This window comes from Chelonia mydas, chromosome 7, assembly GCF_015237465.2.
Source record: "Chelonia mydas isolate rCheMyd1 chromosome 7, rCheMyd1.pri.v2, whole genome shotgun sequence".
Taxonomy (NCBI): domain Eukaryota; kingdom Metazoa; phylum Chordata; order Testudines; family Cheloniidae; genus Chelonia; species Chelonia mydas.
Window position 1 is genome coordinate 70,637,740 of NC_057853.1, and position 27,609 is coordinate 70,665,348.

At 43.0% G+C, this 27,609-nt stretch overlaps 1 protein-coding gene across 9 annotated transcripts in view; it reads right to left on the reverse strand.

The window, feature by feature from the left end:
- Window positions 1–584: 584 nt before the first annotated feature.
- Window positions 585–27,609, reverse strand: part of OGDHL (oxoglutarate dehydrogenase L) — a 109,095-nt gene continuing 82,070 nt past the window's right edge. For all 9 annotated transcript variants that reach the window (XM_027829507.3, XM_037905078.2, XM_043552156.1 and 6 more), the window contains 7 exons: window positions 18,491–18,669; window positions 14,459–14,530; window positions 7,796–7,921; window positions 6,327–6,399; window positions 2,706–2,869; window positions 1,770–1,924; window positions 585–787 (listed from right to left, as the gene is read on the reverse strand). In XM_027829507.3, the coding sequence (XP_027685308.2) occupies window positions 664–787; window positions 1,770–1,924; window positions 2,706–2,869; window positions 6,327–6,399; window positions 7,796–7,921; window positions 14,459–14,530; window positions 18,491–18,669 (893 nt within the window). In that variant the 3' untranslated portion in view covers window positions 585–663. The remainder of the gene's footprint in view (window positions 788–1,769; window positions 1,925–2,705; window positions 2,870–6,326; window positions 6,400–7,795; window positions 7,922–14,458; window positions 14,531–18,490; window positions 18,670–27,609) is intronic.

Here is a 27,609-nt window from a genome sequence, read left to right on the forward strand (position 1 = left end):
ATCCTGCTCCGTGAGTCTGAAACTTCCTCATTTCTCCCTCTTCATTCAGAGCTCTGAAACTCATTTCTTCCACAGATCATTTCAACATTGTCCCACCAGAGCAACGCTACCACAGCTCTGTCACTATACATACCAAACCCGCCGTGCTCTATGATGGAAGCAATCTGCTGGCCAGGTAGGGCATTTCCTGTCTGAATGGCCTTCTGTCTACTGAGACTGACTCTTTAGATCGGGGATCATGTCTCCCAAGTGCCAAGCACACTGTTAGCGCCTCCAATAGCTATGAAGAGTTGGTCAATTAACTATGTTGCCTAGAAAAGGAATTGCTTCAACTTAAGGTGGGAATTGGGTGTCCTGTGACTCCAGGAGACTAATATACTTTCCCCTAACTCCTCACCCCTTTAATTTTTTCCATTGTTTTGGCCTTATTACCCTCAGAGCAGCCCTATACCTGGAGTTACCTTTTACAGACATTTGTAAAGGCTTTACTCCTTCATTCATTCCCCAGTTTGCCTACAGTGCTTTAGAGGGGAAGATCTACTCACAACCTATTTTCTTAGAAAGCCAAAAACCAAAATCCTCAATAGTTTTCCCATGTGCTTTTATTTACTCCTTTGGAAGTGCTGTTTTATAACAATTCTGCATGGAGATCGTGTCTCAGAGTCAGAACATCTTTCCTTCAAAGGCCTCCAGGTTGAAAACTGTGTCCAGAAATCTCCTGAGCGACACCAGGTGAGCATTCTTGTTACCTGTGGCGGGAGCAGCAGCTGGTTCTCGGCCAACATACCTTTGTAACACAAGAGACAATTGGGTAGACAACAGCGAGGAGAGAAGAGATAGAACAACAGAACTAACAAGGATGCGTACATGTAATGTAGACAGAATACACTGCTAAACAGCAGCTTTAGACAACACATAAGTATAAAACAAGAAAACTCTCCTGTCTTTTGTCCATGAGAGACTTGCTCTCATGCCTCCAGTTCTAGTTCCACTGGAGATTCGAAGTGATATTGCAGGTTTCTGGTTACAGAGCAGACGGTCAGCTGGTGTAGATCAGCATACGTTCCACTGGCTTCAACAAAGCTATGACAATGTCATCAGCTGAAGACCTGGCCCAACAGATCTATTTGAAGTCTGGGTCTATGTGAGTAGAGGAAGGGGTGGCTTTCACTAATTAGATAGGCTGCTATTGGCGAGGTAGGGACCAGAATTGGATCATTCTTGCACCAATCTCCCTACAGTGATATAGGAGCAAACAGGCTGGAAAAATAATTGTGAAGGGAGCTTAGTGGCTTAGATATTGTTCCATTCAATGGTTGTTTCCTCCAGAGAAGCACAATTTGAAATGGGATTTTTAGAAGAGTGTTGGCTTGATAAATTGCTTTGGATTTTTATTTAACTAAAAATGAAGTCATCTGTTAGAGACTCTGGTTTGGGATGATCACCAGGCTCTCACGATTTAGGATAGCAGAGATGGTTAGAATGTACTGCTGTACTGTTTATGTACTGACCCACCATAGTAGGTAAGCAATGCAAGTGCAGACCAACCAGAGCAAGGGAGTTCGGTGTGGACCACACACTGGGGCCATAAAGACCAGGTTGAAACAGAAGGAGGGAGATGGAAGCCTCGAAACTCAGACCTTTCAAGGTGCGTAGAGTTTGATTTTTCCATACATGCATCACCCCATCTCAGAGCAACAAACCAGTATGAAGCCTGGAAGGCAAATCATGCCCGTGATGCAAAGGAAACATGGAAGTAAGTCTCATACCATATGGGCCGAGTGTGATTCACAATGGTGCGGAAACGAGGTTTGACGTAGTCATAGTAGCCAATGTTCTTGTGCTCTTCCTGACACCACACTAAGTCAGCTCCAGGATATTTCTCAAGCTCTTCCTTTACCAGATCAAAGGGGAATGGAGAGATCTAAAGAGATAATACACTGAAAACACATGGCAATGCTTTCTTTTACATGGACAGATATCATGTAAAGCAAGGTTGCCCATGGCAAATATTGAGCACTGCAATTGTTACTATCCATTTACTACTAAGCTACCTAGTACCTGTATGTTCTTGTAAATTATTGCACTTCATTCTAACAGAGTAAATATAGGTAACTACAATGTAAAAATTAAATTAAATTAAAAGACAAATAACCACATTCTTCAACGTCACAGTACTCACTACCATTGGGAACAACAAGTATAAAAGCACACTTTTCTGCTACTCTGGAGTATAGTTGTTATGCACAGGGCTTCAGGGAAAAATGTCTTCTGTAGCACTTAATCCTTTGCCAAAGGTGCTTTGGGAAAACTGGAGAACTGTACTATTTGGTCATTCTTGGCAAACATGACCGTTTTCAAGACACACTTTGATCTAGCAAACTGAGCATGGGGCTAGGAGCCAGAAGCTACCAAATTCTAATCCTGGCTCTGCCACCACTGATTTGCTATACAGCCAAGGCATTTAACCTCGCTGGTCTCATTATCACTACAATAAAGACAGGAAAACTAGTCCTTCCCTAGCTCACAAGGGGCTTGTGAGGATTAGTTGATGTCTTGGAAGATATAACATGCTATACAAATGTTAAGCATGATCATTATCATCATGTCTTGCAACTGCTAATGATTTAAAAGTTGGCTCAGTCACAATCCTTGGCTGAGATTCTTCCCAAAGCCTGAGTTTTCAATAGGTTCAGGGCACTCACCTGCTCCAGCCTAGTTATAGCCACTTGTTTCTCCAAATCTTGATTCTTTCTCTCTCTAATGAGATCATAGTACACCTTCCCTGTGCAGAAAATCACCCGCTTAACCTCATTCGGTGTGTGTGCTGCAGACCCATCCTCAGGAATCACACGCCTGAAACTGGTACCTAGTCATACCAAAAATTAAAATAAAAATGCATTCTTCTAGTGATGGTCACATTCAGTCAAGAAATTCTACTGAGACCGGCCCTATCTTGGGTGATCCACAGAGTAGTTGTCACAGTGCTCTGTACCCAAGAGACTGTATCACCTCATCCTCTATATTCCTAGATCTTTTCAGACTCCAGATTTTGACATAGGTTATTTAAATACCATCCAGTTCCAAGAGGGAGCGCATTAAAGGGTTTCTGATAAACAGATCTTCACAACTTAATGGGACGGACGACTTCAAGACTGGTATCTTTCTTGTCATGCCCAGGTACTAGGCTCACATTATCACAGTTCAGGAAAACTGCACCTGTATTTCCCCTCAGTGGTCCAGCAAGGGCACCCACTCTCATGCTTCCAGCTCCCCAGCCCTTGCCTTCCTTGGGTGGAGACCCTCATCTCACCCCCTTCTGATAAGGGTATTTCCAGGCTGCACAGTTCCCTGTCTGCACTGTGTTATTCCCAGGAAAGACAGGCTACCCAAGCACCTCTGCTTGCTTTCTCTTCAGAGACAGCTAACAGTCTGACTGCCCCCAGTTACAGATACCACACAGCTCTTTCTATGCAAGCCTATTTTATTCTTGAGGTAAAAGCACTTCAGAAAAACAACAGAACCTACACACATGCTAATAAGCTTACCTGAGATCACCCTCTCATTCTGATAAGGGTTCTGGTTGATGACAAGTCCTTCCAACCCTTCTCTAAGAATTGAGGCTCACCTTGGACCAGGGGTTCTTCCTGTCCATTTGTTGGGCCAGAAAGAAGGCTCTGAACCAGTTTAAAACCAGCTATTTACCAAAAATCCTCTCTTTGTCTGTTGGTCCCTAGAGAATCCAGTTTGAATTAGCATACACAGGCCTCTTAAGGGGATGGAATTTCTCTGGGGATGTTACAACATGAGTGAATTTACCTAATCACCTCCTGCTGTTTTCCTATTTACCCTTCCAATGGAAGTATCCACAGTCCCTCAATTACACACAGATGATTGCATTTTTAAAGTAATGCACCCCAAAGATATTAAAAACTCAATTTAATAAGGTTTAACTCAATTCAATAAGGTTTGTCCAGGATATTACCGGATATTGTTAGTCTGTCCCATACATCACCTATTTATAACTTGTATTTTTGGTGTTGAGGAGCTGGTGTTGAGGAGCTGGTTTAATAGCACCGCATAGCTGACCTAGGTGCATTTTTAACAACTAAACATGCCCCCTTAAAAAAAAAAACAAAAAAAACTTATTTCCAAAATAATCTTAGCTACAGAATTAAGTAAATACTTCTAGAAAGCCTGCAAGAATGCTTGGTATATGCTGAAAATTTACTTTTCATTCCAGTACAATAGGTTTTTAAAAATGTGTGTTTGTATATATTACAAGTCTGTGCACCAGCAAAAACCTTCAAATAGCCAGAATGGATGGTTATAATGGAGCTTCTATTATGTAAGCAAGTATATAACTAGCTTCAGAGTAGCAGCCGTGTTAGTCTATATCTGATGAAGTGAGCTGTAGCTCACAAAAGCTTACGCTCAAATAAATTTGTTAGTCTCTAAGGTGCCACAAGTCCTCCTTTTCTTTTTACATAACTAGTGTCTTTGTTGTATTGTGTGATCAAGACCTTCTGTTTGAGACATTAAAACAGAATTATCCCAAAAGAAGAATTAATACAGTACTTGGGCATACAGCTTTGATACTGGGATACAATTTAGGCTGTTTATCACAAAGGACTTCCTGACAGTGGGATGCATTTTCCCTGTGGAACAATCTCCCAAGAGAATAGGTACAAGCCCTTTTGCTTGGGCCACATAAAACTAGAATATACAATAGGGAGTAATTCTAGATGGTCTAACAGGTCTCATCCATCGTTCGCTTCTATGATTGATACAGAAATAGTTTTAATCAGCCAACTGTGAGGTTGCAAATAGCAGCATGACCTCCAAGTCTGAACCAACACAACACACCCACTTATCAGGAGAATAAATGTGTCATTCATCTTAGGGAGCAAAACAGGCATAAATGCATGAAAGAAAAACTGATTTATGTCAGAATTATCCAGTCTGACTGAGAACCAGAGATCATCATTAAAGACGACTCAGAATCAGTGCTTTATTGGGTCAGCTGGAGTTAGACTCCTCAGCCTTCACAGATATAAAAGAAAGTCATCTACAGCAGTAACACAAGTACATCTGAATTAGCAATTAGCGGCTTTGGCCACTATTGTGGGCTAACGTAAAATCGATGGGGAACCCAGGAAATAAATGAAGAGTGGACAGCATATAAGGGAACCAGACCACAATTATTAATGAATCCCGAATTTCATTAGTGTGAGGTTTCCAGACTGACTAATTCTACGGGCTACAACACAATCAAATCCAGGAAAATCCCTTTGATGATCGGCACTGCATTCATACGAAGGACACACTGTCTTTTCCTAGTGACAATCTCCTCAAGAAGAGGAGAATGGAACAAAGTTGAAACCAAGCAAATACTTAATGGCAACAACTGCTTCATTAATTACTGTGGAGGATGGTGCAAATGACACACAGGTTACAAACCTAAGGTCTAAGGAGATGAAAATCTGACCAATAATTTTTCCTTTGAACACAATGCTAGAATACCAGTGTGTCCAACGACTCAGCTTTAGGCAGAGGGCCCTGCTTGTTTGTTTACGCTTTCTGATCACTCAGCTATTCTGCGCCTCTCCCTGCATGTGCCACATTGGGGGGCAAATTCACACCCCCTTTCCTTTTTTCCTGGTTGCATGGAGATGGTGGGCTTGCCGCCACTGCCTCCTGTGCTGTCCAGCACAAAGAGCAAAGCTTCAGACTGCCAATCACAGACTTAACGCCTCACTTTTACTGGCTAGGATCTAGCTTTAGGTTAGCAGTGGGATAAGGCAGGCCCAGAACTGGGAGTGGAAGGAAGTGACAAGTCAGTGGAACCAGAACCACTCCTGGAAAGGGAAGCAAGGGGGAATGATTTAAAACCAGGGAGTTGTCAAAAGCAGTAAAAAGAACATTTCAACTTTTTAAATGAAGACAAATGATGAAGATGGATCCCTACAACCTTAGGAGGATGGGAAGATCCCTGCAGAGAGATGAATGCCACCCCGCACCCAACTCTCCCATTAAGAGAGCAACTGGCCATGAGATATGCCACTCTATACTGAAACTGAAGTCTAAGAACTCTCCTTATTTGGATGCAGATTATTTTGACACAGGAATTACATTTCAAAATCCAGGCCAGATCTCTCCCACCCTGGCACACGGCAACTCCTAGGGAAATCAGTCAATGAGAGATGCATGCGAGCTCCTCAAGGTGAAGTTAGCTCTCTCTCTGGACTGGATACTCAGCATTCTGAATACATATGCTGACTGCATACAGATGCTTGAGAGTTCACAACATTTGTAACTTGACCTACCAGATACCATTTCGTCAAAACTGGATTTAGCTTCAGGATGTCTCAGCAGCGACTTGGGTGTAAAGATAATAAGCTGTAAAATACAGATTGTTATAACTCTCAGAAGCTGCTGCTTGATCCACTGCCTGTTGTACATACACATTATTCTTCTTGACACACAAATGGATAATGCATGTGGTACCCTATCACAGATTCTTAATGGACTGGGTTTGGGAATAAACTAAACAGTGGAAAAAAAATCTATATTCTTTGAAACTGATTAGGCGCTAGGAATCTCTAAGGCTGGGATTTTCAAAAAGCCCCAGAGCAACTAGGCACCCAACTCCAACTGAATTTCCCTAACTCCATAGGGTCCTTTGAAAGTCCCAGCCTACATAACTACTGCCCTCTGAGGACACAAAAAATTAATGTGAATTATACATTTTTGAGCTGGACTAAGGTAGAGAACCATCAGAAAAACCTCTTGCACTTTTGTTTAATGATAAACATCCAACTAGTGAATTTTAGGCTTCAAATTGTATAGAATCCAAATTGCTTCAGAAACTTGCACTGAGGTTCCTTAAAAACACTTAAGCTTTGTTCGATGCCATCCCATTAACACTGAATAGCACAAGTCACACTAGGATCTGATGTAACTCAAGGCAATTGCCCTTGGAAAGGGTCTCATTCTTAGCACAAATCTTCCCAGAGTGGAGAAGTAATTAGAGGTGTGCTAACTTGGCCTTAAACCTGAACTAGAGAGGATGAGAATCTCAAACTGAATGAATGCTTAGAAACAAGCCCTTTGTCAACTGGACCATAAGGGCACCACAGCTTAATTATATAGAGATCAGGTTCAACTTCATCTTTAATGCCTTGTCTACATTGTGGTTTTAGTGACCAGTATAGCTATACCAAAGCAAATCCCTAATGCAGATGCAATGCAAAGATATGAATTGTGACATAGTATACAGTTTACCCCAGTTGAAATGTGGACTAACCTGCACCAGAGCAAGTCATGATTTACATCAGAGCAGCATGTTTGCTCTAAGTGTCTGCAAGAGTGACAAAAATCATTGTAGATAAGGCTAAGAAGAGCCTGGTTTTGCAGAAGGTGTCCTCCTTTTGTGCACAAACACACACATGAACTTTTCAAGCACTTGTACCTATGTCCGCAGGTGACTGAATTTACAAAACCCATTTGAGCAACACCCAGACATTAGTGCTAAAAAAAAAAAAAAAAAAAAAAAAAGCACGTAGGTGGGCATCTGCTTGGACAAAAGGAAGCTAGGCTGAAACCCAGGCTGTACAATTCTAGAAAGCAAAGCTGAGATTTCATTAATCAGGTCCTCAGTCTCCAACTTGAGTTTCATGGAGAAATACTAAAATGCATACATCTTCCATTCTGTCAGATGTTCTATACAAACAAAACCCTGCATGCAAGTGGTTTAGTATTATAATTAGACAACAATATCAATTAAGCTACTTACTGGTTTTCTGAATGGCAGCAAGATCTGTCTTCTGAGGACATGAAAGTAATTGGCTGGAGTTGAACAATTCACCACAATCCAGTTGCATTCATAGAGCTGGGAAACTTCAAAGTCTGCACTGAACTCCTAATAAAGACATTAAAGGCACCAGAAAATCTGCCTCCTTTCTCTTCCTCCCAACTCTGCCCCCCATTAACCTTTTTAGGCTCCAATATGTTATGCATTTTGGTGCACAAGAAAGGAACTATAGTAACCTTGGATGCACTTACCACTACCAGTGAGTAAAACTGCAGATTCTCCATTCTTGAACTTCAAGGTTTGTCTCCCACACTTACCTGATCAAGAGCTCAGCAGGTATTGGATCATAATCACTATGTACACACAACCCTAAAGGCAAGAAAACCAGCATGCTCCCATCTCCTACTCCCTATAGTTCCCTTTCCTGAACCTCATCAGTACATCTCTTTTGTTAATGTTTTGTTGTATATAGATAAGTGCCCCAGCAACTCAATCTCAAGTCAAACTTTCTCCCAAGCTTTACTTCACCTCAACATGTATCTTTAAAGAGACAGTCAAGTAGGAAAACAAAATCACACTTGGATCTGAAAATGTTGTGCCTATTATTGTTAGAATAATCATGTGCATTATTTGTAACAGAAAGAGGTGGGTTTTTATACACTCGAGTTTACCATGATGCCAACAGATATCTGCAACCAACGTGTAGGCAGGAGATTGAACTGTGATCACGGAGATTGTTACTAGTCAGCTTATTACATCTACCAATTGTGCACACAGCTAACACATACAAAAACATTTTATTATTATAGGTGCAGCTGAAAGTGCCATCTATTATTAAGGTTTCCCATAACTTTTTATAAGACCCTAGTTTCAGTTGTTTAGAATTTTGCCAAAATTTAACAGTTTGTGCTAAATGTTTCCGTGCTGGGTGTCTGCCTCAGACTGATTGAGTTATTTATGTATTTTAAGTTCAGCCATAATGGTTGAGCCATTCCTGAGAAAGAAACTAGGGGAAAATGTTTTCCCCATGCTAAAAAATGCTGACAACCTTTCCTTTGAACAGCTCAAGTGCCCGTATGCTGTGGGGCGGGGACTTCATATTTGGTGGGAGGGTGGCCTTTGTTTAAGGGATGCTAGTCCTGTAAAAATCTGCCAAATATGTCAAGATGCAAGCTTTTGAAAAAAAATAACAGTTTACACATGTTTGTCTTAGAATTTAGCAGCCACAGTGTCATATGATTCCATCCTCACTGAGCGTGCTCCATTCCCTCACAGCTCCTTATCTGACCAGACTGCATATGCACCATCCCCACATATTGACTGAGCATGCTCTACCCTAGGGCCACAGTGGCAAAGCCAGACTTTCCCTATAACTGCTGCTCCCAGCACGAGTGGGGCTGAGCACTGGAAAAAAGTTACCTACCTTTCTGTAACTGCTGTTCTTCAAAATGCATTGCACATGTCTATTCCACTGTAGGTATGTGCGCGCCTCATGCACAGTTGTTGGAGATTTTCCCCTCAACAGTATCTGCTGGAGCATTGTCAGCACCCTCTGGTGCCTTGCACCACTGCACAGAGGTATCAAGGACTTCACTGCCCTGACCCCCCTCAGTTCCTTCCTATCAGGAAGGCTCAGAGGGGGGAAGGAGGGTAGGTCATGGAATGCCCATATGTAACACATTTCCAAAGAACAATATAGTTACAGAAAGGCTGGTAACCGTTTTTTCTTCTTCATGTGATAGCACATGTCCATTCCACTGTCGGTACTCACAAGCCATTTGAGCTCTAGGTGGGCTCGGAGTCCACTTGAACAGGGATTGTAGGACCACCTCTCCAAATCTGGCATCATCTCTAGATTGATGAGAGATGGCACAGTGAGAGGCAAACGTATGGAGCAGTGACCAGGTTGCCACCCTACAAATGTCCAGAATGGGTACACAAGCCAGAAAGGCTACAGAAGCTGCCTGCAATCTGATTGAGTGAGCCGCCACTTGATGTGGAGGTTCAATATCCACCAGTCAATAGCAAACTAATACAGCTGGAAATCCTCTGGGTGGATAGTGGGTGGTCCTTCATTCTGTCTGAAACCGTGACGAAGATCTGAATGGTCTAGTCCTATCCAGGTAAAAAGCCAAAGCTCTTCTAATATCTAGAGTATGGAGTTTTCTTCCCCTTTACTCAAATAGGGCTTTGGAAAGAAAGAGTGTAAATAAACTATTTGGTTAATAGGAAAATCAGAAGCCACTTTAGACAGGAATTTAGGGTGAAGTCAGAGGAAAACCTTATCCCTAAAGAAAATTGCATAGGGAGGCTCTGTTACTAAAGCTCACAATGGGATAGGTAGTTGGCAAAAATTGGGGTGGGGAAAGATGGCACTCTGGTAGGTAGTAGACTGCTCTCCACCAACAGGAGAGGACCCAGTTTGCCTAGAACTGTCAGCTGCAGAAGAGGTGGGAGGAGGAGGACGACATGTGGTAACTTCTGTTCCGCTTTTTTCTGTGTCCTGGGCACACGACAGGAAGAGCTGAAACCTCTGAGACTGCTGTCGGGGAAACAGCTTTCTTTTTGCTATTGGTGTATAAATCTTCAGAGACTTAAGGGTCACTCTTCAGTCCTTAAGGCTACGAAGCCCCTCATCTGTCTTATCAGAAAACAGAAAGGGGCCTTCATATGGGAGGTCTTGAATGGTTTGTTGCACCTCCAAGGGAAGACCTGATGACTGCAGCCAGATGCACAATGCATAGTGATGGAGGAAGCCATAGCTCAAGCCATGCGGTTTGTTGCATCCAGACTTGCTTGCAATGCTGTTCTGGCAACTAATTTGTCCTCCTCCACTGTAACAGTGAACTTCTGCTTTCAGGAAGCTTGTCTTTGAACTTCAGGACATTATCCCACCAGCTGAAATTGTAGCGACCCTGTGTTGCTGGTTTGCAACACTAAGCTGTAAACCTCCTGTGGAATAAAGTTCCCTGCTGAACAGACCTAGCTTTTTTGCTTCTTTCCCTTTCAGAGTAGAGGCCTGGGGTCCCTGCCTCTCTTTTTCATAAGCCACAGTGACTATGAGGAAGCCTTGAGGAGGGTGGTTATAGGGACATATCTTTTCTCCACCCTTTTAGCAGCAGAAGGCAGAAAAGATGGCATATTCTGCCATAAAACCTTGACTGGTTCCAGGATAGCCTCATTAAAAGGGAGAGCTACCGTAGTGGGTCCTGCAGGGGCTAAAACGTCCATGAGCCTGCGAGGTCTTTCCAGATCCTCTTCTGGTTGGATATCCAGAGCTGCAACAAGCCTCCTCAACAAGACTCAAATCATGGGGGGCAGGGGAGAAGTAGTCTCAGTCACGACTGCCTCATCAAGTGACAAAGCAGCAGCAGCTAAGAGTTGTTGAGGAGGTCCCTCCTCCAATTCCTCCACAGGAGAGTCCTGAGTGCACTTTCCCCCTGCACGGTATCAGTACTGGAGGAGGGAAAATGGTGACCTTGCTGCAGATGCTCCCAGCACCTAGCCAATGTAGAAGGGCAGGAAGGTAGAGGAGAGGCTCTCCAATGTGGAGGGAAACCCCAAGGGATCCAAAAGGGCCACTGCTATGGAGGTGGAACCCAGCTATGTGAAGGCAATTGGCCCATACCATGGTGGGCAGGCACCCCACTGGGGCTGCTGGGCATGCTCAGGTTGAGTCACTAAATGTTCCCATCTCAGAGTTCTCTTCCTCAGACCACGGTGAGCTGACCCTATTGGTACCAGGGAGGCCAGCTCTGGGTCTGGAGATGGGGTACCAGTGAGATCATCGCTGGATGGAACCCTACAGAAAAGGTGCCACAACTGTAGAAGACATGAACTGTGCTCTGGGGCTGGGACTGGGACTGTGGGAGTGAGCACTTCCAATCCTGTTATTGGGGAGACTCCTGAACAGCATGGGAAGCCAGCATTGACAGGCAAAGCAACCCTCTGGCTGCCTCATAAGCCTCAGCCATAGACAGCACCAGAAAGGGCTCCTGAGTCTGCGGTACCAAAAGGTGCCCAGTCCTTCAGGGAGTGGCCTCAATGGATCCTTCCAGTGCTCCGGAGTCAGCAATCCCTCATGGTTTATGGACTGAGCGTGGAGGGGCGGGGGTGTGTGTTTTCTCTGAGTACACCTCCAAGTCCTTGCCTCTGCTCAGTGCCTTCATCACAGACTTTGAAGGACCTTGTACTGAGTCTTTAGGAGATTTGCATGGTCTCTGCTTAGGTACTGGCTATTAAGATCTGCGTCTTGACTCAGAACAGGGGAGCCCTCCTAACTGACTTGGATGTGCTAGGTACGCATACAAAGCACTTAGATGATTCAAATATAGTAATAAAATAAATTTATAGGATTAAAAAACACGGAGAACTGATCACCTAAACATAACATTGCATACTCTCAGTGCAGAGATTTTTCCACTGTTCCCAGTGGAAAGGTTCCAACAGCAGCCAAAACGCAGACTCCGTAAGCAGGTACTACAGTCTGGTATCCCTGTCCTTTTTAGATCAGCATTTGAACCCTCTATAAATGTGACATTTGTCACTCCCATGCACCTCTCCAAGATACTTAAGGCAGCTGGGGTGGGGGTTGCTTGCTAGCATAGACATGTTACATGAGTGGCAGACCTTGAAGCCAGGATAATGAGACCCGAGTCTGGTATCGAGCTCAGTACCTCACCAGGAACTGGGAGTCCCACTCTAGAGAAATACTGTTCTAAGCTTAGTTTTATAAGTAACTGTGTACAAATACACTTCACTAGACTAAAAACCAACACTGTAGGTACTATTATATTCTAAAAGAGGGAAGACTTGCAGATATGAAGAATGCAGCTCCAGTAACAACCATCACTGGTGGTAGGAAAGAACTGAGGGGTCAGAGGCAGCGCAGCCCTTTTTGCCCATGTGCAGTGGCATGAGGCACCAGTAGGAGCTCATGCTGCCCCCCTGGGTACTGCTGAGGGGAAAATCTCCGACAACTGTGCACGAGGCACACGCCCCCCCCAACCTCCCACAGTTCAGCTGAGATAGCAAGGAGGAAACTGACTTCAATGCCGAGAGGGATAAGAGCCATACTGTGGGGGATGGAAAAGACTTGACAGGGACAAGGAGCCTGCTGAGACCAGGATTCGGGGCGGGGGGGGTTGGGGGGCATGGTAGTGGGAAGAAGACACTCAGACTGATTGATAAAGACTGGGACTGGGAGCTAGAACAGAAAGGAAGGCTGGGATTAACTGAGCAAGGAGATTGGGACTGGCTGGGGAGGATACTGGGACTGAGAACTAGAACAGATGGGAAGCAAGGACCTGCTTGGGCCAGGAGGCTGGGAGCCAGGTGGAGAGGCTGCAACACCTTAGGAAAGGCAACTAACTGGGAACTGGTGGGGAAAACAAGGGGAAAGTGGGGATGACCCTGACTTTGGATGGGGAATTGGAAGGCTGGAAAGACTATCATAATGCACATTCTGGCATTTCCTAACTTCTGAGTGCCTGACTCTGCAATCTTAATAATATTCTTTTAACATATGTTTTTTGGGAGTAATTATTGTTAACTCATCCTAACACTCCCTGCCCATATTTTCTGTCATCCACCTGTTATGCTTTGATTTAGACAATAAGCTCTCTGGGGCAGGAGCTGGTCATTTACTCTGTTTGTACAGCACCTAGCACGTCCTGGTCTATAACTGTGGCTTTGGGGCACTCCAGGATTACAAATAATAATAATTTTCAGTTTGCTTATTAAATACATTTGGCAGTGCTGAATACATAACCAGTCAATTTCCCCTGTTAGGGTGGGTCTTTCACACACACAAGCAGAGACAATAACCATTAAAAAAAATAAAGACAATGAGGCTGTAAAACCATAAAAACTGGAATACAGCTACAGGCCAACTTTATCTAGAACCCAACGCTACCTTAGCCTATTTTTTTTTTTAAACTGACTGAATCTTAAGTCTATGTTTAATAGTTCACCTTGGAGAAGGGGAATATCTAGTTGATCTTTAGAATTACGGTTTAGCTGAAAAAAATATTTTGATCAACCTTTAAAGCACGTAGATGATTCAAATATAGTAATAAAATAAATTTATAGAATTAAAAACACTGGGAACAGATCACCTAAACATAACATCACACACACTCGGTGCAGAGATTTTTACACTGAATCTGCATTCTGAAGTTCCCAGCTGGACGGTTTGCTGTGTTACAAGAACACTGGGTTTTAGTGCTATCTGATCTTCCTTAGAAATGTGTTACAGACATCGGCTTGTGGTACATCCAGCTATATAAACTGGAAGAGTTACTGTCCCCTAGGAACACCCATAAAGAGACAATACTACCAGAGACAAATTACATCTGACCTCAGCTTTCAAATGAAATGCAGACTAGACTAGTCACTTTTATTATCGAAATGAGCTGAAAGTCACAGCAAATATTTGAGCTAAACATTAAAATACACCAACTAGCGGTCTTAAAAGGTGACTTCCAACCCTGCAGGAAAATATTCAAGCTGTTGGGTGAAGACAAATGCTGTTTGGCGGCAATAAATTGATTTCTCAAGTAATAAACCCAAAACACCTGGTTTAAAATAAGACTATGAAAAGCTCAAAGCAGGAAAAAGGACATTGCTGTTGACGAATCTACTTACTGGATAAGCATCGGAATCGTCATTGCTCATCTGCAGAAACCTCTCCGGCCTGGCTGAAGAATGCTCTGGGCCCTGGTAATCACATCATTTAAAACAAAAACAACAACAATTTAGATGTCTTTTTAGATCGCTCACTGCACAAGTGCTTCTTGTCAGCCTAATCATCATGGAGCAGCATCGATACAGGCTGCTGACCCCACCCTCTCAGCCAGAGAAGAAATGCTGTAACAATGACAATCAGAGAAGAGGGAGAGCTTTGAAGAGGGTAACATGGTGGTGCCCCTGAATACAGGAGCTGTTATCTTGAGTATCTTATATAGGTTAGTCTCAGATCAGATGGAGATGGGTTACATAGAACTCCAATGTCAATACCACTAATTAAAGGTTATATAGTCAATGTGGTTGTGCAAGAGACTGAGTGTCTGGGGCAATCAGCCATCCCGCCGATCCAGGATAGAATGGTGCAAGATGAGGTTAGGTGGTATGGTGCAAATCTGTGATCCTTTAAAAATGAGCAGCACACATTCACAAGCCAGCAGGTCGCCCATGCTTGAGACCATGGATCACCTGCTAAGCCAGAAGCTGGATCCTCCCATTATTTATGTCTTGAGCGCTAGGTTACAGTCCTACCCTAAGCAGTGTGTGTGTGTGTGTGTGTGTGTGTGTGTGTGTGTGTGTGTGTGTGTGTGTGTGTGTGTGTGTGTGGAGGAGGTGTGTGTGTGTGTGGAGGAGAAGGGAACTTCTCTCTTCTCCCACACACCAGTTTGACATAAGACAGGATGCTCTAGATGGGTATATGTACTTTGGCCAATTCCCTGCAGAATCAGTGGTAACCTATGTTAGGTTGAGTAAAGTTTAACTGGCATAGCTAAGCCAATTACTCCATAAAATCTTCTTATAGGAATTTTGTGTTACGCTATAGTTAAAATATCTATCACTCAGACAGTGCTTTTCACTAAATCTCAAGGCTCTTTACTGAAGTGGGTAAGCATAGGGGGGAGGGATAGCTCAGTGGTTTGAGCATTGGCCTGCTAAACCCAGGGTTGTGAGCTCAATCCTTGAGGGGGCCATTTAGAGATCTGGGGCAAAAATTGGGGATTGGTCCTGCTTTGAGCAAGGGATTGGACTAGATGACCTCCTGAGGTCCCTTCCAATCCTGATATTCTATGATTAGCCCACCACAGAGAGGAACTCTATGATAATTGGCCCCCATTTTACAACGGTGAAACAGGAACACAGGTCACAGAGTAAGTCCATGGTAGGGAATGGAACAGAACCCATTGTCTCCCGACTCCCACTCTTATTAATAAGGTTGGAGAGAGATAATTGCAAATCAGCAAAAGAATATGGTGTGGGGTTTTATTTATTGCTGATTCTGGGTGTCATTGTTTGTAAGGGTGACAAATATTTATGATTAAGAAGGGGTTTTGTACCAGAGAAAACTATAAGGTATCTCATCCTAAAGATATAACTGCATTTAACCTTTCAACTCGTATGTTAGTTCCATTTACAAACCAGGACTCACTCCCTTACACACCACCTTCTGTTTGTTACTTCACTGAAGTCACATTCAGGAATCCCAGAGAACACCACAGTGATGGCTCTGTCTACACTGGAACCTAAATGACAAAACTTTTGTCGTTCAGGGGTATGAAAAAACACCCCCCCCCGGCCGAAGAACAAAAGTTTTGCGGACAAAAAGCGCCAGTCTGAACAGCGCTTTGTCAGCAGGAGAGCTTTCCTGCCAACAAAGCTACTGCCGTTCATTGGGGTGGAAGTCTGTCAGCAGGAGAGCTCTCTCCTGCCAACAAACTGCGCGCCTTTTAGCGGCACGGTTGCGTCCCTAAAAAGTGCATAGTGTAGACATAGCCTTAGAAACTGTTGCTAAAAGAACAAGGGAAAAGTAATGTGTACTGTTCGACTCCTCCCTATTGTACAGCCCCTAACAAAACACTAATGTCTTCCCTACGCACAAAAGGAACACTAAGACGGAGCAGCTAGTATATCTGTGTCCTGTGTAACTTCTCTTGCAAACTGTCCTCAGTTTTGTGGTGCAAATTTGTCTGCTCATTAGTGGATGAGAACCGCAAAGCCACACAGTTCTGGCACACTGTGAGTCTAATGTTGTTAGTGCCACTCCTGTTTCCATCTATACATGTGCTGTAAATCATAATTCTTACACACACACAGCAACCTCCTCCTTTTTTAAAAACATTTTAAATTGTTTACAAATGAATATAGTATTCAATAAACATGCTGAATTCACTGCACTGGAAACAGAAGTGTATCTACAAAGGAGACAGTAAAAATGCAAGCTTCCCAAACCCCGCCCCACTACCTACCCACCCACCCACCCACCCACCTACCTACCTCACACACACACACACACACACAGAGTGCTCCAGTGATAATCCTCAAACCAGACTCCACTCATTGCCTATGTTTAATTTCTTTGCTGAAACTGCTAACAAGACTGCCAGTTAATGGGTGGGAGGGGGGAAGGTTTCAGACCCCCTGTCCAACAGGACCTGTACAGAATCCATTAGCTAGTTGCACATGAGCCACCAAGGAGCTATCAGGTAGTAAAGACTTTCAATCACAACCAACCAGGCTGTATGTTAGCCAGCGACCTAGAGGTGAAAGGATTCCAATCCCATTACTAATACCTCCCCAAGCCATCCTGTCCCTAACAGATTTCATGCTGGAGTCTTTTTTTTTTTTTTTTTTTTTTTATTAAAAGTCCTGAGAATCCATCTTGGGCATGATCTTACAGTCTTTACTCAAACAAAGCTCAATTCGTTAGGATATTTGTCAGCAGGACTGTGCTCTTGTATAAACATCTACACAGAAAATCACCCACTAGGCATGAACCAACAGCAGTGTGTCAGGAAAGATTATAATTGCATGGAATTAAATGTATAGAAACAGAACAGGAACAAGAAGAAATGCCTTTATGTCCACTTAAAGTGAAAGAGAGAACATTTACAGCTATGGCAAACACATCAGTATCATGGTAACATATATTTGTTAACAGAAATACTGTAAACATACATTAAACAATACACAGAGTGTCAGTGCATTCTAAAAGGAAATAACTATTTCAAATAGCACAGGCCAGAATGCTATGTCACTTTTAAAAATGATTTAAAAGATGCCTACAGTGATCCTAGAGCTAACTGCAACTTCAGAACAGAGGAAAGAGGTACATGCAGATTTTATAAAGATCTGATTACAGAGCTTTTGTGGCTAGCTCACTAGGAGTTACTGAGAAGGGGAGTGGGCAACCATTCAAAGGGATTCTCTCCCTAAAAGAGCAGATTTCTTATTTCCTCCAAGTTATCCAAATCATCATCATTTTTAAAAGAACGTATTTGTTTGGAAGCTCCATAAAAACCCCTTGGAACAATGTTCTAACTTAAAAGTAAAGTTTATATAGGTAGAACACATGTATCTGAGAATCTGAGGTTTGTTTCATGTCATCATAAAATAAAGTGAAACAAAATAAAATAAAGTAAAAACCTATTGAAATTTTAACCGTACCTGAGAATCCCAAGCTGCCTCCTTTATACTTTGCTCTTTCTAGGAACTTTACATTTAAAGTTATAATTTTTCAAAACCACAAAGCTCTAATGAAGAAAAATACATTTTTTGCATTGACACACATTGTACTGACCAAGTAAGTCTTTCAAATAGTAGGGGAACAATGGCAGACACCACTGCAAAATAACCCATTCGGAGGAGGGCACAAGGAGAGGGAGACTGAATGTTCAGAAATCTATCAATGCTATTTTCCTTTTGTTCTCGTTCCTGGCTAATTGCTAAGACTGGTCGCTGCAAGCACATTTATTTTTGAGATAGAGGAACAGTCTAACATGTATGTCAGCAATATACTCTTTTCTTTTCATAAAAGTTATAAGATCCTGAAACTGTATTTTTCACACTGCAAAAAAGGAACAATTAAAGGTTCTGTAGTTTCTGTTCTACTACTTTATGCCACAGCATCTTTATTGTTCCAATCAGTGAAAGCCTTACCATTCCTTCCATTCCATGTGGCAAAAGCAGCACAATACCATTGTGTCGAACCCACTTAGCCTGTCCTGGGCTGATAAACTGGTCTATTATGCACTGCGCAGTGTTGTGGAAGTCGCCAAACTGTGCTTCCCAGCACACCAGAGCATTGGGACTTGCCATAGCAAAGCCAAGTTCAAAACCTAAAAGCAAACAGGTAGAAAGAAAAAGATCCTGATTAGAATTATATTCTGTTTTCCATAATCTAAGACAGCACCCTTCTATTGTGACTAATTAAACAAAAGAGCAGAATATGCATCAAAATGTATACTCATGAAGTGCAACAGCGTTTTCAATTTCACTTCTGCTAGAAGGATTAGCGGACATTTGTTTACACATATAGGATCCAATCCTACAAACTCTTCTTTACATTAGCAGTCCCAGTCAACGACATCATGTGGAAAACTTCCGTTTCCATGAAAAAGTTAAGGTATTAACACTATTTTTTTTCTCCTGGTAGTAAACATTTTTATACACACATCTAGATAGATGCCACCCTTTTAATAAAAGTAACTATAAATATATTTAGAGTTAATATTTAGGGTTCAGTTAACAAACTATTTGTCTACCTTATGCATTACACAAGCCTGCACAATGCTATGAATGTGCCTATACATTTATACAGGTGCTGGATGGAATCACTTGCTGTGGCTGGTCTTTTACGTGCATAAATTGGATCATTTAATATATGTTTTATTTACCAAATGGTGACTGGAAAATGTGGTGACTGGCACTTTGGAAATGCTTATTCAATAAATAAGCATTTGGCTGTTATCAGTCATTCCTCGTTTCCTTTCCTTAGTTACAGAATCCTACATGTTTTTGTCCTGTGTAACTAAGCTAATGCCTAAATTTTCAGAACATTTCAAGAGATTCTAAAGATGTGATTATTACTACAAAGGCAACGGGCTCTGCAAATCCGTGGATCATTCCTTAGGTGTGCAAAACTGAGCAAAGAAAATAAAAGGTTTCAGACAAGTTACTGGAGGCAATGCAGCTAAAGTGCTCCCTCAGAGATAAGGGGCTAAAACTTCCCTCACGAGTCATATCCCTCTGCATTCTTCACTGACATCTGTCCCAATACTGTGGTGAGGGAAGCAGGCATGGGGAGCACTTCTACTGCAGAGAGGGTATCTCTGCTTAAGCTAATGCAAACAGGAAAATCGCTGCAGGTTTCCAGGAGGATAAGCAGGAGAGAGCAGATCTCTCCCTCACTCCTCCCAACCAGCACAGCCAGAACTCCACAGGGTCCATGGGACTGGGATAAGAAAGGGAGGGAGCATGCTGCAAAGTCTCTGCTTTCCTTCTTTTTCGACATCTCATCCCAGATGCACCTGATCTGGGGCACTTCCAATCACTGTTCCCTCTGCTGTACTGAAGTCCAAGGTAGGCAGGGAACACTGAGTTGCACAAAGGCCACATGACTTTGCCATCAGGTCAGCAAGTCAGTAACAGTAACTGGGACTAGAGCCAAGGTTTCCCTAGTTTCATGCTATACCCACTAGACAACACTGCCTCTCTATACTCAAACAAATGTAAACATAGATTCTGAATACAGACCCAAGGGCTGAGTTTTACCCAGGTATTCAGAAAGATCATGGTTAAGTGCAGTGGGAAGCTCACAAACTGACAGCAATCTGATTTTCAGTATAAATTACATTTTACACACTGTGCAATGTAACAGGCCAGAATGCTTGTTGCCTTTTTCTAAAACCTGCCATGTTCCAAACCCAAAAGTATCCTCGCAACAGGCTATGTGGTCACCACTTAGATGCAGAACAAATGCTTGCTCTTGTTGGAAAAGATCTGGGGCAGTGCTGTAAAGCCCCAATTCTACTGCAGGGACTGGGGTGATAATGACTGGCAAAGACAAAAAACAAACAAAAAGTTATTAGAATACAAACCAGCTACTGTAATTCACACTCAGCAGCTGTGCTAAGACACATTAATTGCAAACTGCTAGAGTATTCACATCTGCTACAGGGCTTTATTGTGCAGCTTTGCTTGAAATCTTGCATTTTAGAGTCAGAGTTCGTGAAAATACAGTTAAATACAAGGCATGTAATAATAATCTCCTTTTAATGACCTATCTTAACTTCAAGATATTTTCCCCACTTATGTCCCACAGTTAATGGCTTATTTGTGAAAATCCACGCCTCCAAAATTCCAATGCTCCCCCTTACATGGATCATAAGACTAGTGAGAGCATAAATATTCCTACAGCAATGAAGAATGATGCCACATGGGCTAAATTGCAATACAAGGTGAAGACAGTGGTTATGACAGACAGACCACTCTGCTTAGTCAAAGGGTAAAATTGCACTTTTAAAGCACAGTTCCACAGTATGGCGGGTGTGAAGCTGCAATGCCCCAGAGGGAGCTACTGGAGGCACTGTACCACAGCTTCTTCAGAGACCCCAGAAAGTGTGGGCCCGAGACTCTTTTGCTGCATCCTTTGATGGGGGCAGTATGTGCTCTAGCCTGGGTAGATCCAGCTCTCCTCCATGCGTAAAGGAGTAGGAAGCCAATGGCAACTCTGTATCCCTGTTATCTTTAGGCAGACTAGTATCACAGGCAGTGCTAGCCTCAGGAGTGCAAGCACTAGATTAATGTCTGGGTCCCATGCAGAGGTTCAAGGCTCTGTGTGCCCTCTGCTCCCATTCACACCTGCAGACAGGCCAGGTACAACTTGACTCCAAATTATTTTCAACAATTTCACATTTAACTGTGCTTGTGTAGCACTTGCCCACTGGCAGCCAACCATGAAAATCAACTGCATCTTAAAATACCGAACACCTACTGAATGAAACAATTAAAACCAAGAAGTTAAATTCTACCCTCTGTTTCACCACTGCAAAGCTGGATCACTCCAGTGGGGCTACTATGGATTCACAGGGCTATGACTGACAGGGACTATGGTTCACTATGTTTACAGAGGACATCTGTAAGAGTTGTTTGCTTATGCTGAAGTCATGCAGAGTCTAAGCATTTATCTTAAATAATGGTAGTGTAAGATGAGAGAGCCATCCCATCCAACACATACCAAACAGAGCAGCAGATTGGTATAGTCAGTCTCTACGGTCCAGATTTTATTAGAAAATTCTCTGGATACGTACACTTACCATTGCTCAGAAACAAAGACCTGAGAAGAAACCAACTGAAAACATGGCAACTTGGTCTGACTTCTGTTCCTTGTACAGACACACTCTCTCTGCAACCTAATTACCCTCAGAGACAAGGTGGGTGAGGTAATATCTTTTATTGGACCAACTTCTGTTGGAGAGAGAGAGAAGCTTTCGAGCCCCTCAGAGTTCAGGTCACTGACCAAAGGAAAAATTCTGTGTAGCTCAAAAGCTTGTCTCTTTCACCAACAGAAGTTAGCCCAGTAAAAGATACTACCTCACCCACCTTGTCTCTTTAATATCCTGGAACTAACACAGCTACACAATTCCACTGCATACCTAATTACATAGTAAGATTTGAAAAGTGAGAGTGCGTCTTTTTCCTGTGAGATCTGTCTATATTGATCCCCACTTTCTTGTTTATCAACAAAAAAATCCCACCCCCTTTTTTTTTTTTTGCCTCATGTCATCCCCTTTTGTCTTTTCTTAAGTTTGCTGCATGTTACACAGAGACCAACACAAAGGTTATTCTACAATGTAGCCTGCATGTGCCCAGCAGAAAGCAAGCACACCCACTCAAGTTACAGAAAACCTAAATTAATTCCCAAATCTGGGTCTTCCCCACTACCACCAGCTTCTACCATGTTACTAGTGCACAATCCCATTTAAAAAAACCAAAGATGCAGAGCCAAACCAACTCACATTGGGAGGCTGTGTGTGTGTGTCTAAATCTGGTATGTTAGTTTAGGCCCCTCTATATTTACAGTTGATCTAAAATATTGGACAAGAGTAAGTGATTGAACTGGTATAACTTTACATTTATGGGTTAGATTTTCAAAGGCACAAAAGGCAGTTAGATGCCTAACTCCTGTTGATAGTAAATGGGCACTAGATGCCAAACTGCCCTTTGGCCTCTGAAAAATCTTCCCCTAAAAACACTGCACATGGGTAAAATCCAGGAGCAATTTTTCCTTAACAAGCAATATTAGCCAAGAAAGTGAGAGATCTATAGGGAAGACATGAAATAAACATACAAAGAAACCTCTGCAATCACGATTTCTGGCTATGATCAAACTTCTTATACCTTTAATTAGAAAAGTTTTAGGAACTCTGAAACTCATGCTGACTGATGGAGACCAACTTGGCATCTTGATATTCTCTGCACACAGTGGGCTACTGCTTCAAAACCCATCAGCAAGTGCTCAGTGATAGGCTTCATGTACTTGTCATTTGTGATTTACACCATGGTGACTGGAGGCTCTCCAGGATCATCTCTCCTATAGGAATTTATTGGATATGCAGATTGCTTCACAGAGTGCTGTGATATAGAAATCAGGCAAAGCATACCTACACCACTGCAGGGCAGAAAGGGGGGTTTAGCAGCACTAAAACATTGAGTCTCTGATACTCTTCTGTGTCAAGAACTAGATTAGGATTTAAAATAAAAGGAAACTGAAAACACTACAATTAAGAACCAAATGAGAGGAGCATGTTGCACTTATAATACAGGACTATTTAATTTTTAAAGACATCAGCACATGGCTATGAACTTGGCCCTGTAGGAACAATACAGGATTAACCTCCACTGAAACAAACCCATTCCCTTTTGTTTAGCTTTTATTCTGTTTTTTTTCATCTTACCATTTACATTGCTCTGCATCAATTTCCTACTTCTCTTTTTTTAGATCATAAAGTCCTAGAGAAACCAAGGGACTGCAAGAATACATTAATGATATTACAGAAGCACCTAGAGGCCCAAACCAAGTTTGAGGTCCTATTGTGCTAGGCGCTGTACATACACATACTAAGAGACAATTCTTTTGTGAAAGTTTACAATCTAAATTGACAAAACAGACAAAGGATGGGAGTGGGGGACTCTCCACTTTGCAGATTGAGAACTGAGATTATATGGGGAAAAGATGATGAGATTTGCCCAAGGTCACACAGGACATTTATGCTGAGTTGGGTTTTGAACCTAGATTACCTGAGTCCCAGTGTAGTGCTTTAACCACAAGAACATCCTCTTGCCATATATCACCTGATTTTTTGAAAGTTAGTTAGAAATGCATAAACCAAAGATATTTACGTCTAAACTTTTAATGGTCACTCCTGCAATCTGAAAGTCTGTCCTTCTACCTGGGATGACCAGTATATACACTCTCCTGGAAGGCTGATGAATGTGTAGGACAATTTGACTATGTCAGCGGGGTGCGGGGGGGGGGGGAGGGGGCGGCAGGAGTGAGATCCTAAAAACGAATCCTTTTATACATGGATCTATATTGTTTGTATCCACTTTTGGAAAGTGACTTTTTATGCACAGTTCCTATGGAAATTCTATTCCAGATGTTTGGACCCAACTTGATGAAAGAAAGTTGATGAACCACTATGTCCCTGTGGTGCTGAACTCTGTGAACGGCCCATCCATGACTCCAACAGATGCTCCTTGTTCTCTTCTTGCCAAAAGAAAGCTAAAGGCTCAGAAGGACTGGCCTTTTCCCTTCAATTCAATCTCCTTGGATGGCCCTAGCTGACCATCCTCACCCCCAACAATGCTATCTTCCAAAAGACATTTTAAACCTCCGCCCTCCTTTTCTGTGTGGTCTTGCTGTCTCTAAGAACATTCGAAGAGCGTAAAGCCTGTATAACTTCTTCACTGCAAATTCCCAAAGGTATTTACAAAATAGATTTCCCCAGATAGGTTTGAATCCCATTCTAATTTTAAACAAACATTAAGAGACTATTTCTGCTGATTGGGTGACATGGTTGAGAACATATGCAATATGGCTAATTTGTTCAAGGCTTATTTGCACATATGCTGTGCTCTACTAGGACAGGGGTAGCCTAACTTTCAGATGAGACATAAAACTGAAGTCCTGACCGCTTGTGGTCATCAACTTTTAATAAGCATAGGGAGCTTAACCCTGTCTCCTGACCAAAATTTTGACCCAGGTAATTAAGTTCTGTATACCAATATTATCTTGAAATTTCAAATGAATATGGTACTCTTCCTTACTTCTTGTCCTAAACTGTTATTTAATGTAGCTGTGCACCACTAAACACTGTTATACTGTACCCCAGAAGTGGCTGTGTTTAATGGGAGGCTCAAATGATCCCAACACATATGTATCCTTTACCAGGCTCACAAGGGCATTGCGTGAGGCTTATTCATTTCAGGTTTGCAAAGTGCTTTGAGATCCTTAGATGAAAGGCAAGGTATAAGTGCAAGTTATTAGTTCTGTTCCTGTTCCATGTGCTCTCTCAATCATTCTTTTGTCATTATAGCAGGGATAGGGTGGTGTTAAGAAAAGTGTCAACTTGCACAACCCATTCTGTGTTTTCCCCCACAGCAGTTTGCGTGACTGTCCCAAGAACTTGCATCTTTCAAGTAACAAAAGTAAGGCTGCAGCTTAATTCATATGATTTTCAAGTGTCCTAAGGCATGAAAATTAAAATAATCTAGCAAGCGTTTTTGAGATGACCGCACATGACTTATTAGTCGGATGTCAGTAAGCAGAAAACCATAAGGAAAGACTTGCTGCTAGATTTAAAGAAATACACTGGGGACTGGTACTGGGATACACAAGCTCTCTTTTAAATCACTAACTTGAATACAGCCCAGAAGAGCCAGTGAGATCAACATCATCTATTTGGTTTCTGAACCAAGGAAATACTGATGCTCAAGAGGTAGGGGAAGCCCCCTTATGCCGTCCAACAGCCCCACTATATGGCCTTGTAAGAACCTGGCCCTCAGTTTTTACATTGTATACCTAATTTCCTGCTGCAGTTTTAGTTGGATAATGATATTGGCTCTCTCTTCATCTACTAAAAAAAATGGTGTAGTGCCATATTCCAACACAGAGATAATGATCTCACCACGGATATGCGGCTATCTCTACATAAACATAGGGATCATTCACAATGAAAGGTACTGTGGACTTTTAGACTACTATGCTGTAACGGATTTTATAATTGTTCACTAGGAACAAAATGGTTCAGAAAGCCTAAGCACCAGCCTTATTCCAAATGACAAAATGAATTCAAACCTTTAAGACTTCCAAAAAAGTTTAAAATCAATAGATTAATATTCTTCCTCACCTTTCCCGGTTAACCATAAAATCATACTGAATTCCATCTCCAGGCCTAAGAAGGTCCAGGAGTCTCTAGTGGTCTATCTGTTGTCTTCAAATCTCATGTGTCTGGGAGTTTTGTCTTTTCCCAGCATAAGGCAATACAATCTACTCAACACTGATGAAGCCTCAACAGGAGTAGTGGGTCCAATTCTGGGCACCACACTTTAGGAAAGATGTGGGCAAATCGGAAAGAGTCCAGAGGAGAGCAACAAAAAGGTTTAGAAAACCTGACCAAAGAGGAAAGGTTAAAAACACTGGGCACGTTTAGTCTTCACAAAAGAAGAATTATGATAAATCTTCAAATATGTTAAGGGCTGTTCTAAAAAGAGGACAGTCAGTGAGTGCTCTCCATGTCCACTGAAGGTAGGACGAAGTAATTGGCTTTATCTGAAGCAAGGGAGATTTAGATTATATATTAGGAAAAACTTTCAAACTATAAGGATAGCTAAGCAATGGAATAGGCTTCAAAGGGAGGTTGTGGAATCCTTGTCATTGGAGGTTTTAAAGAACAGGTTAGACAAACATCTGTCAGGGATGATCTAAGTATGCTTGGTCCTGCCTCAGTGAAGTGGGCTGGATTACATGACCTCTGAAGGTCTCTTCCAGCCCTAAGTTTCTATGATTCTATGACTCTGAGGCATCTGAGACCCTGGGAAAGTCTTAGAATCATGAAGCCAGTGTTGAGCTCTGGCTGGATAGAGAGAACCATACTCCCATAAGGAGAATATCATCAATAAGAGGCCTGTGGAGGTTCAAGAGAATGAAGAAAGATGGAAGTATACACAAAAAAACCAACACATTTAAAGTAACAAATGAATATGTATTAGTAGGCTGAGTGTGTATAAGGGGCCTGTAAATTATGTCTGCTCTCTTCCTCTATTAACATGTCTAGATAAACTGGTGAAACTATATTCTGGCCTTCTGCTCAATAAAGGGTTGCCAGGCATCCTGTTTCGATCAGAATGCCTGGCTGAAAAGGGGCTGTTAAAAGTCCGGTTGGTGGTGCAGCAGGAGCCCGGGGCTTAGGCAAGCTTCCTGCTGGTGCGAGGGCAGCCACAGCACGCGGAGCCTCACTGATGCACCTAGGGGCTGCAGGGACCTGGTGGCCACTTCCTGGGAGCTGTGGTTAACACTGCCAGGATCCCCCACCCCAACCCTCTGCCCCAGCCCAGAGTCCCTCCCGGAGCCTACACCCCGCAAACCCCCTCACATCCCAACCCCCTGCCCCAGCCCAGAGCCGCCTCCTGCACCCCAAATCCCTCATCCCCAGACCCACCCCAGAGCCCAAACCCCTAGCCAGAGCCCTCACCGCCTCCAACCCCTTGGCCGCAGCCCCCTCCTGCACCGTAAACCTCTCATCCCCAGCCCCACCCCAGACCCCGCACCTCCAGCCGGAGCCCTCACCCCCCCACACCTCAACCCCCTGTCCCAGCCCAGAGCCCTCTCCCGCACCCTGAACCCCTCATTTCTGGCCGTACCCAGAGCCTGTCCCCTCAGCTCAGAGCCCATATTCCCCCCACACACCCTAATCCTCTGCCCCAGCCTGGAGCCCTCTCCCACACCCCAAATCCTTCATACCCGGCCCCACCCGAGACTGCACCCCCAGCCGGAGCCCTCACCCCCACCCCAGCCCAGTGAAAGTGAGTGAGGATGGGGCAGAGTGAGTGTTGGAGGGAGAGGGGATGGAGCGGGCAGGGGCGGGGCCTCAGAGAAGGGGAGGGCAGGGGTGTTCGGTTTTGTGTGATTACAAAGTTGGCAACCCTAGCTTAATACCTTCCCAGAGCAACTCGGTTATGCTTCCAGACTTCCCTATTGCTGAAACCGAATAACC